This window comes from Lampris incognitus, chromosome 17, assembly GCF_029633865.1.
Source record: "Lampris incognitus isolate fLamInc1 chromosome 17, fLamInc1.hap2, whole genome shotgun sequence".
NCBI classification, from domain to species: Eukaryota; Metazoa; Chordata; class Actinopteri; order Lampriformes; family Lampridae; genus Lampris; species Lampris incognitus.
This window is the reverse complement of record NC_079227.1, coordinates 10,981,739-10,995,591: the sequence shown is the minus strand read 5'-3', so window position 1 is coordinate 10,995,591 and position 13,853 is coordinate 10,981,739. Positions and strand designations below refer to the sequence as shown.

The following is a 13,853-nucleotide window of genomic DNA, read 5'->3' as shown; positions in this document are numbered from 1 at the left end:
GGCGACGTCACATCCGAATGCACCGTAATACAATGAGTAAGGGCGCCATCAAACAACAACACACAACACCCACACTCGCCCTTAGCTCATTGGATTACCTGAAAACAAAACAAGAAGAAAAAATAAGGCTTCTTCTTTACCTTGAAAATGAGAACACACTCTTTGCACTTCCAAGTGCCAAACATGTCTTGAGCAAACCTCTTTAGCTTTATATTGGTGGCTGGCTTTGTCATTACATCAGGACAGTATTCCAAGATTACCTTTCCATTATGTTTTTCTCCTGTATACACACAGTGATCAGCGGGATTCTGTACAAAACCATTTTCCCTCAAACACGTATGTAACATAGCATTCCAGTTTCTGCCTGACTGCTTTAGACCATAGAGAGACTTGTGCAATTTACATACTAGCTTTTCACACGTTCTTGACTTTTTCTCATAACCTTCTGGTGTCTCTATATAGATTTTACAGTCGATTGGTGGATGCAAATAGGCTGTCTTAACGTCCATCTGGTGTAAGACTAGGTTCTCCTGCGCTGCCTTCTGCATGACCACTCTTAACACTTGTCACATCAACTGTGGGTGAGAATGTCTCCTCGTAGTCAATTCCTGGTTTCTGGCTGTAGCCTTTTGCTACAAATCTCGCCTTGTACTTATCAGATCCATCAATGTCACACTTGAGTATATAGACCCATCTACCCCCCACTGCCTGTTTACCTGGTGGCAGCTGGGTGAGGCTGAAGGTTTCGTTCTCCTCCAGTGATTGCATCTCCTCGTTCATGGCATTTTTCCACTGTCTTGATTTGGTTGACACTATGGCGTCCTGGTAGGTTTGAGGAATGTCGCATACTGCTCTATAACAAGAGTTCACGCATGTTTGCAGTTTGCCCTCTGTATCCTCAGTCTCTTAATTCCTATAGGTAAGCTGGTCTCTTTTGGTTCACGGTGGGTTCCTTCTGATTACAGTCTCGGTGACTTTGCCCGGCTGTATGCGTTCAGTCTGTTCTCTTCGTTGTGCTATTCCACTGCACTTGGTCCCATTGGCTAACTCCACTGAATTGGTGTCAGGCTGGAATGAGTTGTCGAAGCTTTTAAACTTTCCGATGTCGTTCACGATGTGGGATGTTGCTCCTGCATCCACCATGATGCCTTTCATCTTCACGTTGTTTGGTGGTCTCTCGTTCTTTGTGTGCTTGGCCTTGAAGAGATGGTCTTGGTCACTATTTTGTTCCTCCGCGACTTTTCTGACACCATCTTGTTCCCCCTTTTTCTTGCACAGGAATTCCTGGTGTGTATTATTTTTGCAGTAACTGCACCACACTTTTCGAAAACATTTTCTTGCCTTGTGCCCTTTTATTCCACACTTGTAACACGTCACATTGGCATCTTCCTCTTTTCTGTTGCTAGCGTGCGTCTTGGTGGGGCCTTGGCCTTGCCTCGCACGTCTTCATCACATTATCCATAGATCTTGCCGTGTTCATTTTCTCCACCTCTTCATAGACCGGTAGTCTTCTTTTAAAGTCTGCAAACGTAACGTTATCTTCGTTTTGTGTTATGTGGACGGCTAGCGGCTTAAAAGAGTCTGGTAGCCCGCCTAGTATCATGGCTACGATCAGTCCATCACTCATGGTCTCGCCTGCATCTCTCAGAGCCGTAACGACAACGGTCAACGACATGTATAAATTTATTATGCGCGGCTTGCTTTTTCCGGAATAACGTTCTTTCAGTATTCTCAGCGCCTTCCTGCCATCATCAGCGGCTTCATGTCTTATCAGCGATAGGCTTTTATCATCGATCAGTCTTATTAGCTCAGCATAACAATCAGCATGCCAGCTAACTGTTCTTCGCTAGCGTCGGTTGGCTCACGTAAAATAGTCTCTTTTAGCTTCAGGGTATGTCAGCAGCCTAGGAATCTTGGGTCCCAAAGGTCATACCTATCTTCGGATCAGTCGAACAAAAGCTGCGGTGCCAAGACTCCTGTTGCTCTGCTCGCCATTTTGCTAACGCGCTAATTTTACCGCGGCCTACTAGCCTGCGATACTTTTTCTTTGCTAAGCTAGCTTGTTAGCTTCACTGGCTAACGCGTAATACGTCGCGTAAAACTTCTTCCGAGAATATAAACACAGATTAAGAAACTCTGTGATATAAATGCTCACTTATCTCCAAGCTGGTCCACATAGCCTGTAGAAGTTCCGTGCAATACTTGGCGTTAAACTTCTTCCGGAATGCTAGCTTGCGTCCAACTCTGCCTGGGCCCATAACCTGTTGAGCTGGGGTGCACAATCTTCTTGTTGCGTATGGAGGATAAGCAAAGCTTGGCTGTTTTCTCTTTAGCTTTTAACGTTCGGCATATTTATTCAGGCAAATACAGCAGGTCTCAGCTCTCTACTACCGACTCTCGACTCATACAACACACACTGTCGCACACAGAGAACGTGGCGACGTCACACCCGAATGCACCGTAATACAATGAGTAAGGGCGCCATCAAACAATAACGCTCAACATATATTCTTGACTCTTTACCCAAACCATTATGGCTGAGCATTTTGATAGTATTGTTCCTATTTATGGCCCTGTGATGGCCTGGCGGCCTGTTCAGGGGGTCTCCCCGCCTGCCGCCTAATGGCTACTGGGATGGGCTCCAGCATCCCCGCGACCCCGAGAGCGGGATAAACGGTTTGGATTGCGGATTGGATTGGCTCTACGTATTGCATTCGGCGAATCTGGCTCCATGTAAGCAGTGTTAAGGCGTCCCTACGCTAACTGTTTTGTAACCAGACCGAGGAGACAAACATCAGCGGTAATCGTTGGTGAACACAGGCTGCCATCAACAGAGCAGTGTGTCAGTGTAAACTACTAATAATACGTGTCTGATCCTTTAGCCGAGCGGTTAGTGATGTCGCCTTGTGGCGCAGTACACGCCGTATCGAATCCCGCACCGGGCAAGAAAATAATCGGTCATATCAGGAAGAATTTCCGTGTAATAAATATGCCAATTTTTAAATGTGTCGACCCACAATATACGGAACACAACATCAATAACACGCAGTGCGTAGTAAAATGACTATATCTTCGTCTGTCTGTCTACAGATACTTAGCTCTGCTTTTCAACATGTTAACAGGGGAGAGCGCGAACTCTGGCCCCCACTACCAAAAATTATGCAGTCGAGATTCCCACACTGGGGGAATACGCAGGGATCCGCCTACCGGTGTGCAATGGTTAGGCCTCGCCCCGGATGAACCACCTGCTTGATCGTGGAACACACTCTGCAGAACAGTCACGACGGCGCGAGCCGCACTGAGGTCATAATTCTAATAACCGTCTAGCTGTATGACGGTGCCGCGACATCAACGGTGACTCCATATTACTGTCGATGCAGATACCAAATATCCTCTGAGTTATACGTCCTGTTTACAATTTAGCTTTATATACAATGTAGGAATTATTTGCTTCTTTGTATTTCTTTATATTTCCCATCATGCAATGCCGTACTGAATGAGATGACTTTCCCCATCGCCCCGCTCTTCCAAGCTGTCCCGGTCGCTTCTCCACCCGCCTCTGCAAATCTGGGGTGGGGTGGGCGAGGAGCACCTGTCTGGGGATGAGTTGAGTATGGAGGAAGAGGAGGAGGAAGGGGACTGTGGTGTAGACAGCCGGGTACCTGTATTAAAGAAGAAGCAGCCAGAGGTACAAATGTCTGAAGATGAGTTGGAGGAGGATGGTGGTGTAGACAGCCAGACTCACACTTCCTCCCAGTTGTCAGGGGTAGCACGGCAGGAGTACTACGATGCACGCCAAATTATGAAGTTCTTGCAACGAACAAAAAGTTTGAGGAATGTCAAACTTGAGGACTTCTTTGCAGACAAGGAGCTGTTTCTGTACTCTGTTAAATCCCAGATGGGACACAAAGACGGATGCGGCTACACTGATCAGGAGATATACAGGCTACGGAGAATAGTTCTGAAAATTAAACAAGAATTACAACATGAAGAGTCAGAGGCAATATAAGACAAATCTTGTCCCGTCCTGGTCAATATTGTTGATGATGTTTAAGACCAGGCTGGTTGACGAGTGGGTTGCACCGGGCCTCCTACTGCTCCTACTGCTGGAGGAGCCACTGATACATGGAGCCAGGCCGGTTGTCTACGACTGGTGCCTTCCAGGATTTCCCAGAAACCGTTTTCCTCCCCGACCATCACCCCGCGGCGCATAGTGGCTGCAGCAGGATTGAGACTCAACAACACCGAGGCCGTAGCTCAGCTGCTCAACATGAGGTCTCCATGCCGCACACGAGACTTATTTTATAGCCACGAAGTAAAAACTGTCTGAAGGAGATGTCTTTTTACAAATACTTGTTTTGACTACTCATTGGTATTTGTTTTTCCCTGAAACTGTTTTTTTGTATGAGCTGGATTATAAAGAGATAACTGTGTTTGGTTATAAGCTGTTGGACTATTGGACTGTAGCGTATTTGGAATAAATGTAATTTTTGAAAATCAAAATCAAATCTCTCTCTCTCTCGCACGCACGCACACTTTCACCACCGAGCCTGTGTCGGTAGAAAATGGGCACGTATCAGCGGAAGAAGAGAAACTTGAGATACGTTAAAAACACAGAAACATAAAACGCGTCTATGCTACAAAAAGAAAAAAATCTCTGTATTCAACGGATCATGAACTTGAGGACTCCTGCGTTATACAGTGATGGCAAGAAAAAATGTGCATCATCACTTCCGAGACCTCCTTTTCATGATGCACAGGGGTCAGGCGAATCGGCCCGACTACATTGTCCCTAGGTGTGTGTGTTTTATATTAAAAATAATTTTAAATATCACAACCCTTTTTGTGAGTATCACAGATGCTCTACCCCCCCCCCCCCCAGTATTTCAAAGGTAATGGGCTGTGTTGTTCTGCCCCGGAGCACAAGAAAAGCTAAAATGATGGGGACGTAGACAGAAAAAGCCATTTCCACAGTGTAAACCGCTTTCTGAACATTTCACGTCCATATTCACAAGCATTAACCAAGGAAAATAAGCCAAATCAATACTTGATAAATGTGAGTTTTTACAATTTACAATTCAGTTCCTGTAAGCCTAAACACCCCTCTTTTGAGCATCTAACAGCAATCGTAGCCTAACTATGAAATTACATAACGACCAGAAAGACAACTGTTTACTTTTTTGTTGTTACTTTTATTGGGGGATGCTACACAAAACTGAAGCCCAGCTCAGTTCGAAGTGAGCCTCTTGGTTCTTCCTCGGGCCTGAGCAGAAAACACAACAGCTAAGGGTCATTCAATTCACTGACAACATCACAACTAGATACAACAGAGACTTTGGTGCAACATCATCAAGTCAAGTTTTATTTGTCCCCAGGGGGGCAATTGTTGCGGCAACATTTAAACACACAAACACTCCACAAAACACACAGGCAAATAAATACAACATGTAGTGACAAGAACAAAGCCAACGACAAGCAACGCAACTGTAAACAGTGTTACTAGCATCCTCATCATCCTCCTCATCATCATAATAGCATAAGTGTTAGCCTATTAAAGGCTAGCGTTCTCACCCGTTTGAGGCAATTTGTGTTTCTGAACATCGCTGCAGATCTTGTCGATATCGGGACTGTAAAAAGTTAAGATGTAAGTTTTATTTGGATTATGCAGTTCATGTCTGAGATAGGGAGACTGGAGACTAGCCACCGCTATTCAAGAGGGTTGATGCTAGATCCAACGGGGTGTAGCATCAACCATTGAGGGGTTGAGGTCAGTGGCATCCCCAAGGGGTGGCCAGGGGTGGCCAGGGCCACCCTGATACTATCCCTGGCCCCCCCGCTGGCCCCCCCAGCCACGAGTGGCATATGCAGAATATGCTTCCGATTATGCATAATATGCTTCTATCTGATAATTTACATTAGGTGCTGTTCATTTAAATCAATAATGTATATTTTTCTTAATAATTCATGTCAAAGGAAATAACAAATGCATAGCCAGGCAGCCAGGCAGCCAGCCGTCACTGCGTCACACTCCCTCCCTCATGCACAGTCTGCCTCTGACAGCAGCTTAACTTAACTCTCATACTGACCGTTTTCAACTAGCCTATACAGTACACTATAACAGCAAAATGGAATTCCTGAAATTCAGTCATGGCTTTTGGTTTTGGTGTGCCACCCCAAGCTTTTCAGTGGCCCCATTTGGCCACCCCTATGAAAAATGGCCGTGACGTGGGCTATGCACATTTTAGTTGACGACATGTTAAAACGATTTTTTTAGGGTTTTTTTTTATTTCGGCGTAAAGATTATATACATTTTTTGCAACTGGAGAATGTAAGAATGACTAGGTCTGCAACAACGATGAGTTAAAATTAAAATGTAAAAAAAACGTAGTTCATTTCCATATAATGTCTCGTCAGAGCCACGGGGAGCCACTAGGAGGGGCTAAAGAGCCGCAGGTCGGGTAAAACCACATAAGACCTCACCAGCCACCTGCTGGCTTCCGGGCTGCGTTCGCCGGAGCGGTCTCGGGGCCGTCTGTCGGCTGTGATGAAACGCGCCTAATCTGCCGTTCAGCGGGTTTAGCAGCAAACTGCCGTCTCTCACGCGGGGTGGGGACGGAAATAGAAGGACCCATATGGCGAGGACACGCGACCGGAAGTAACATCAGGAAAACCATTCAATAAACAGATTAGCTAAAGTGCAGGAACTAACAGTCCTGCCAGCTGTTTAGTATTGGGAAGAGAGCCCTTTTGTGTAGGCTGTTTGCTTTCAATAGCAAATAGAAAATATCGAAGATGACGTTGGATTTAGAGTGAAGCCTGTGGTATTTGGCTGACTAAAGTTTTGACAATTTTTTTCAATTTGTTTCCGTGTATAACCGGTTATTTTCTTGCCGGTGCGGGATTCGATAGGGGGTGTACTGCACCACAAGGCGGCATCGCTAACCGCTCGGCTAAAGGGTCAGACCCGTTAATTGGGGACTAACGTGTCTTATTAGTAGTTTACACTATTATGCTTACAATAACAGACAGTTAATTTACCAAACGAATCGAAAAAATGCCCAAATTTTTATTTATAAAATTCAGTTTTAGATGGGAAATAGAGAAATAATGCGCGCTTCGATTTTTTTTGTGAATGTCCCTCAACGGACACCGTATGCGGCCACTCTGTGTCGCGCAACAGAGTGCGACATAATCCAGCTAATAACGACACGCAACAATGAACTTTGTGAGGTTTTTGTGATGTTTGCGTTGGGGGGAAGACTATGTCTGGTTTGCGCAGAGCTGAAACGTGGGAAATATCCGACTCCGAGGACGAGACTGACGACAAACCCGGTTTAACACGGGCCCACCGGCGGCACGGCGAAACACCGGACGCCGATGCGGAGTCTGCCGACACGGACAATGAAGACCGCGGTAGGAAATATGAGGGTCGTCCGCCGCCCCCTCCGCGGTCCGCTCCGTCGGCGAGGCGCCGCCGCACCAGAGAGGAGGTGGAGGCGGAGAGACGGGATGCCCGGGAGAGGAGGGAGGCCAGGAAGAGGCAGAGGACTGCCAAGGCTAGGGAGAAAGAGGAGAAAAGACAGGAGCAGAAGAGGAGGAGAGAGGCTGCCGAGCACCTCAACAGTCTCCGGCCAGACAACTGCCTGAAATGCCTGACTGTCTGGATAGATCCCGGTGAGACAAGTTTGGAATCAATCAATCAATCAATCAATCAATCAGTCAATCAATCACACTATAGTGCACATTTCTTACATTAAAGTGCAATGCACAAAAGTGCACAGATAATGTGACAATTAACAAAAACAAATAATGGGAGGGGGGTCGGGAGGGGGGGTCCCTCCACAAGAGTAAAGAAGATGTACAGCATAACAACAGAGGGACATGAGAGGAAATAAAGGCAGACGCCCTGTAACTGATCCACAGTAAGCTTATGTGTTCAGCAGCATCAGCATCATGTTTATTGGCCATGTAGGGTTGCACATACACATGGAATCTGACTCCGGTTTTGCGGCTCTCTCCGTGTACTTAACATAGAATTACAACAACAAAAAAGCGTTAAAGATGAAAATATGCCCGTACATTCATTTCTTTTGTACTCACGTGCCCATCTGCCCTCTTCTCCAGCCGTATTACAACATGATGGATCTGACGTGTTGCTCGGCACCTTGGCATCCTTGGAGTGGAAGTTTAACATCAAGAGCCAGCGGCTCCCACACAGCATCACCTGGACCAGAAAGCCGCCTCCGGTTGGTACTAACCCAGTGGTTCTCAATCAGGTCTTCTGGTGGTACCTGAGGACCTGATTGAGAACCTCTGTACCTAACAGGGCTGGCTTTTGGGATTTCAACAGCTTAAATGCACCATTTTCAATCATTTTTAGATGGATGTGAGGCTCAAGATCAACAAAGAATTTCAAACTATTGAGATTTGAGTCATAATATCCATAATGTCTCGATGTTCAAGGCAGGCGCTAATGAGGATAATGAGGACCAGCACTCTGAAGTATAGGCAAAGAAGAAGAAGCATGCGAAGTAATTCAAGATTACTTTATTTGTCCCTCGGGAAATTTGTCTTGGATAATCCGCACAATACGTAGACATTGACTCAGTCATGATTTGTTTCTGTAAAATAGTTGCCAAAACACAGCTAGACTTTAACCCTCTCGCACTGAAACAAACGTAGTTACCGGTTCAGTCACGTAGTCTTGAATCTGCAGGATCCTGAAGGTTAATCCTGTTAGTGGAGATCTAACAATATCTGTCCCCAGAAGACTAAATCAATTGGAATAGTTCGGTTTTGATAGCAAGACAGGCCTTCTTACTGGATTCACCAAGTACTCAGATAGCTAATGGGCTAGTCTCTTCAACACTTCCTCCAATAACTTCCTCAAAAGAGTCCTGTATAGCCATGATAATGTTAGAATAATAACAATAACAAAAAATGGACAACCCAAACCAATCAAACTCAAACTTGCCTCTTGTATTTCTTAAGTATTTTTGTATTTCCAGCAGGGAGAGGACAAGATTGAGCCTGTCAAAGAGGAACATGTGGTTGTGGTCCTGGATCTCACGGAGTTCATGGACATGATGATGGGTGTGAAGAAGGTATGCCGTTGTTATGACAGGACAAACAATGAAAAATGGTCCAGATCATGGAAACCAAATGAAGCTAAATGCTCAGGCTACTCAACAGTTTACCTCTTTGGTGTCTTGTCTCCGTATGTGAGGCTCTGTTGTCCTTATACCACATTAGCATGCACGGTCAAACTCTGCGAAGGATGTCAGACCCTTTTGTTTGGGGACATAGAAATGCCTGCACGTGTCCTCTCTTTGGTGATAAAACTTATTGTGAGTGTCAGAGTGTTCGGCTTTATTCTGTTTGTCATGTCCGTACTCATACAGTGACCTTCTGCCCTCCTTCCTTCACATCATGTTGTCTTTCTAGATTCTGGAGACTGAGGACACGGAGGCAGGAGAGGAGTCTTTCTTTGGCTCTCTGATGGAGTATCTTAACCATAATGCTGAGAAGATGGTCACTATCTTAGTGATGACCTCTCAACCCAATTACTGGTCAGTGTGTCTTTCTGTGCCTCTGATTGATTGATCAATTCATTGATACAAAATGTATACATGCATACATAGATGCATACATAGTTAGATGAACAGGCAGGCAAGACACAGGGATGGATGGATGGATGGATGGATGGATGGATGGATGGAGTGCCTTGTTACACTGTATGCTGCTAACTCATTGATTCGACGTGATGATGTTTGCCAGGATGGAAGCCTGGAAGGGACATCCACCGTACCAGACACTACGGTCCCAGATGGGGATGGACGCTCTGGACATCGAGGAGGTCGCTCAGCTTTAATGTCCACATAAGGTTTCCCTCAGTCTAGTGTCGGGGCAGTTGATAAATCGTCACGTTTTCTTTTGCCTCCTAGAACTCAAAGATACTGGGCGTCCGGGTAGCGTAGCGGTCTATTCTGTTACCTACCGACACAGGGATCGCCGGTTTGAATCCCCATGTTACCTCCGGCTTGGTCGGGCGTTCCTACAGACACAATTGGCCATGTCCGCGGGTGGGAAGCCGGATGTAGGTATGTGTCCTGGTTGCTGCACTAGCACCTCCTCTGGTTGGTCGGAGCGCCTGAGGGGGAACTGGGGGGAATAGCGTGATCCTATTGGGAGTAATCCCAGGTCGTCCTCTGTGTGGAGTTTGCATGTTCTCCCCGTGTCTGCGGTGGGATTCCTCCGGGTGCTCTGGTTTCCCCCACCACCAAAAAGACATGCATGTTAGGGTTAATACTCCTGTCTGTGCCCCTAACCAAGGCAATAGGAAGAAATAACTGGAGTTGGTCCCCGGGTGCTGCACGGCGGCTGCCCACTGCTCCTAGCTACACAGCTAGGATGGGTTAAATGCAGAGTGTAGTTTCCCCACAGGGATGAATAAAGTGTATCAAAATCCAAAAAAAAAATCCTCTCACGCGCTACATCCCCCTGGTGAAACTCCTCACTGTCAGGTGAAAAGAAGCGGCTGGCGACTCCACATGTATCGGAGGAGGCATGTGGTAGTCTGCAGCCCTCCCCGGATCGGCAGAGGGGGTGGAGCAGCGACCGGGACGGCTCGGAAGAGTGGGGTAATTGGCCAAGTACAACTGGGGAGAAAAAGGGGGGTAATTATATATATACAAAAAGATAAAATTAAAAAAAAACAGAACACATGACTTTAGTTTTATCTTTCATGCATTCAGCTGGCTGGGAGTATTTTAAAGCTGATTTTAAGATGGAATTGAGTAATTCAAAGGCAGATGAATAACTATAATAAGTGACCTTTTCACTCCTGGCGAAGCAGCCTGAGTTTGATTGGATGAGTCCCGGCTTGCTGTTTCTTTCAACTCGTGAAACTGCTTTTGTAGTCTTATGTAGACATTTTTCATTTAACTCTTCAGTTCTCTTTCCATTACAGCTGTTTCTGTGTCATCTCTGTGACTTGGCCCGTCTCGCTGCAGGTGCTGGTGTACCTGCAGTTCTACCAATCCGTCTCTCTGGTCTTCCTGGATGGCTGGCAGGAAGTCACCGACCACGTGCGTGCCGTCACCAAGTCGTTGTCTAAACGTCCCTTCAGGTACGGACGGTGTCTACTCCCATTAGAGAAACTCGTGAAATACCCGTAAACCACCAAACGCTTAACTCTCACACCGAGCTTCAAACGCCCATGGCCGACATTGTGGTTTATGGTTTTATCCCTTGTGGTCTGTTTGGGTCAAAATAAGCCATCTTGAGAAACATCTCCACCTGGGACATCCGGGTAGCATGGCAGTCTATTCCGTTGCCTACCAACACAGGGATCGCCGGTTTGAATCCCCATGCTGCCTCCGGCTTGGTCAGGCGTCCCTACAGACACAATTGGCCGTGTGTGCAGGTGGGAAGCCGGACGTGAGTATGTGTCCTGGTCGCTGCACTAGTGCCTCCTCTGGTCGGTCGGTCGGGGTGCCTGTTCAGGGGGGAGGGGGAACTGGGGGGAATAGCGTGGTCCTCCCATGTGCTATGTCCCCCTGGTGAAACTCCTCCCTGTCAGGTGAAAAGAAGCGGCTGGCGACTCCACATGTATGGGAGGAGACATGTGGTAGTCTGCAGCCCTCCCCGGATCGGCAGAGGGGGTGGAGCAGCGACCGGGACGGCTCGGAAGAGTGGGTTAACTGGCTGGATACAATTGGGGAGAAAAAAAGGGGGGGGGATCCCCCCCAAAAATCTACCTATTAACCACAGATGCAGTTAAGATGAAGAGACAGATGATCATGTGATTAAATTCTATTCACATTTATTTTATTCCTTTTTTTAATTTGCCAAATGTGTTTCCATCGGCCATTTACAGCATGAACTCTATTTTGACAAAAGCAAAATCCACCTCAAGTGAGCATATAAACTTTTTAGCAAATTTTTTTTTTCAGAATTTGGTGTTTCCATTCGGCCTTTTCCCGTTCCAGATGTTATATTTCGCAAAAACTGGCTGATGGAAACACCACTAGTGAGTAGCGCTAGTGTGCTTGAAACAGGACGGGGAGGGCGTTTACTTCCTGACCGGGCAGTTTGGTTTTCCTGCCCCCCCCCCTCCCACCAGGCGTCTGACGGAGCGGGTGGAACTGCCGTTCTGCGTGGACGGTTCATGGGCCAGCGGGTCGCGGGTGGAGAGGGACGGCTTCGGCCTCAGCAAGGTGTGGAGCCAGCAGATCCAGCAACTGAACCGGGTCAGCGCCGCCGTGGCTTCCGCCATCACAGCGGCTTACCCGTCTCCCCAGCTCCTGCTGCAGGTAGGACACTGACACGGAGGAGCTGCGGTGTGGAGATTGTATTTCTGTTCTCCACCTGCGGTAAGAAGAGCCACTGATATGACATGTCCAGGAGTAGTAGGTGTCACTTCCCAAAGTGATATGATGCCAGTGGAATACGGGTCAAAGGTCAGAGCGCCCTCAAAGTATCCCTATGACCAGGGGGCGTCCGGGTAGCGCAGCGGTCTATTCCGTCACCTACCAACATGGGGATCGCCGGTTCGAATCCCCGTGTTACCCCGGTTTGGTCGGGCGTCTCTACAGACACAATTGGCCGTGTCTGCGGGTGGGAAGCCGGATGTGGGTATGTGTCCTGGTCATTACACTAGCGCCTCCTCTGGTCGTTTGGTCGGGGTGCCTGTTCAGGAGGGAGGGGGAACTGGGGGGAATAGCGTGGTCCTCCCATGTGCTATGTCCCCCTGGTGAAACTCCTCACTGTCAGGTGAAAAGAAGCGGCTGGCGACTCCACATGTATCGGAGGAGGCGTGTGGTAGTGTGCAGCCCTCCCCGGGTCAGGCAGAGGGGGTGGAGCAGCGACCGGGACAGCTCGGAAGAGAGTGGGGTAATTGGCCGTGTACAATTGGAGAGAAAAACGGGGGGAAATCCCGCACACAAAAAAAAAAAAAAAAATGCAGGGTTCCAACGCATCCTGGAAACCTGGAATTTTATAAGCTAGCTTTCCAGCCATGGAAAACACCTGGAAAATTATCAAATTAATCAAGTTCTGGAAAATTGTATTTCTACGTGTTTAGATTAGATCACATATTTCATCCATATGTCTAGCTGAGCTGTGTCGTCTGTGTGTGAGGTTTGGGTGGTTTGTTCAGTGAGCAACTAAAAGTCCCACAATCCATTTGGAGACTGTTGAGACTTCCACTGACAGTTAATACTGAATAACATGACCTTCTGTCAGCAACGCCTGGCATGCTTATACAAGCAAAAGTCATGTCCTTGAAAAGTCCTGGAAAATGATTTCTTTAAACGAGTAGGGGCCCTGATATGTGAACAGTCACATACAGACCGTGAACACAACGCTAAAATGCGGCGTTAGGACATTTTCCTCAAACACAGATTCAAGTTTTGTAAACCAAGGCAATCGTTTTCTGGCCGCTCAGGCGTACCGGAGCGCCGAGTCGGAGGAGGCGAGGAGGAGTCTACTGGCCTGCCTCACGGTGACGGGAGGAGGGCAGGAGAGACGCGTCGGTCCGGAGATATCGACCAGGATCTACCGCTGCCTCACGGCCCAGAACCCCCAGCTGGTCCTGGACTGACCAGGACACCTCGCGGCTGCTAGCAGGTTCATGCGGATGTTTACCAGCTATTGAAAAGTGTGTGTGTGGCTCATCGGGGACCTTCGGGGGGCACCGGTCACTCATCGGACTTTCAAGAACACTACGAGAGAGCACGGAAAGTGACTTGTAAATAAAGAATGATTTATTTTGAAAAATCCAACTTGATATTGCACATTTTGCCACTTACCTTTACATAAGGAAATAACAGAGAAGTGATTACCTGTGTGTG

At 47.3% G+C, this 13,853-nt stretch overlaps 1 protein-coding gene and 1 non-coding gene across 3 annotated transcripts; one reads left to right on the top strand and one right to left on the bottom strand.

The window, feature by feature from the left end:
• Positions 1–3,119: 3,119 nt before the first annotated feature.
• On the bottom strand, positions 3,120–3,281 carry LOC130128104 (U1 spliceosomal RNA). Its single transcript, XR_008811877.1, has one exon. It is a non-coding gene; the product is annotated as a U1 spliceosomal RNA (small nuclear RNA).
• A 3,902-nt stretch (positions 3,282–7,183) lies between these two features.
• LOC130128013 (probable crossover junction endonuclease EME2) lies at positions 7,184–13,784 on the top strand. 2 transcript variants are annotated; one of them, XM_056297726.1, is made up of 8 exons: positions 7,184–7,674; positions 8,125–8,246; positions 9,012–9,104; positions 9,445–9,569; positions 9,778–9,856; positions 11,013–11,128; positions 12,125–12,314; positions 13,448–13,784. In XM_056297726.1, the coding sequence occupies exons 1-8, from the start codon at positions 7,263–7,265 to the stop codon at positions 13,601–13,603; spliced, it is 1,293 nt and encodes a 430-aa protein (XP_056153701.1). In that variant the 5' UTR covers positions 7,184–7,262; the 3' UTR covers positions 13,604–13,784. The 2 variants fall into 2 exon arrangements, with proteins under 2 accessions (XP_056153701.1, XP_056153700.1); XM_056297725.1 differs by having other exon boundaries at positions 9,009–9,104.
• The last annotated feature ends 69 nt before the right edge of the window (positions 13,785–13,853 follow it).

Coding starts and splice junctions, on each gene's coding strand:
- LOC130128013 (XM_056297725.1), top strand. CDS start 7,263: ATGTCTGGTTTGCGCAGAGCTGAAACGTGGGAAATATCCGACTCCGAG. Junction 9,570..9,777: donor ACCTCTCAACCCAATTACTG/GTCAGTGTGTCT, acceptor GATGTTTGCCAG/GATGGAAGCCTGGAAGGGAC. Junction 9,857..11,012: donor ACGCTCTGGACATCGAGGAG/GTCGCTCAGCTT, acceptor GTCTCGCTGCAG/GTGCTGGTGTACCTGCAGTT.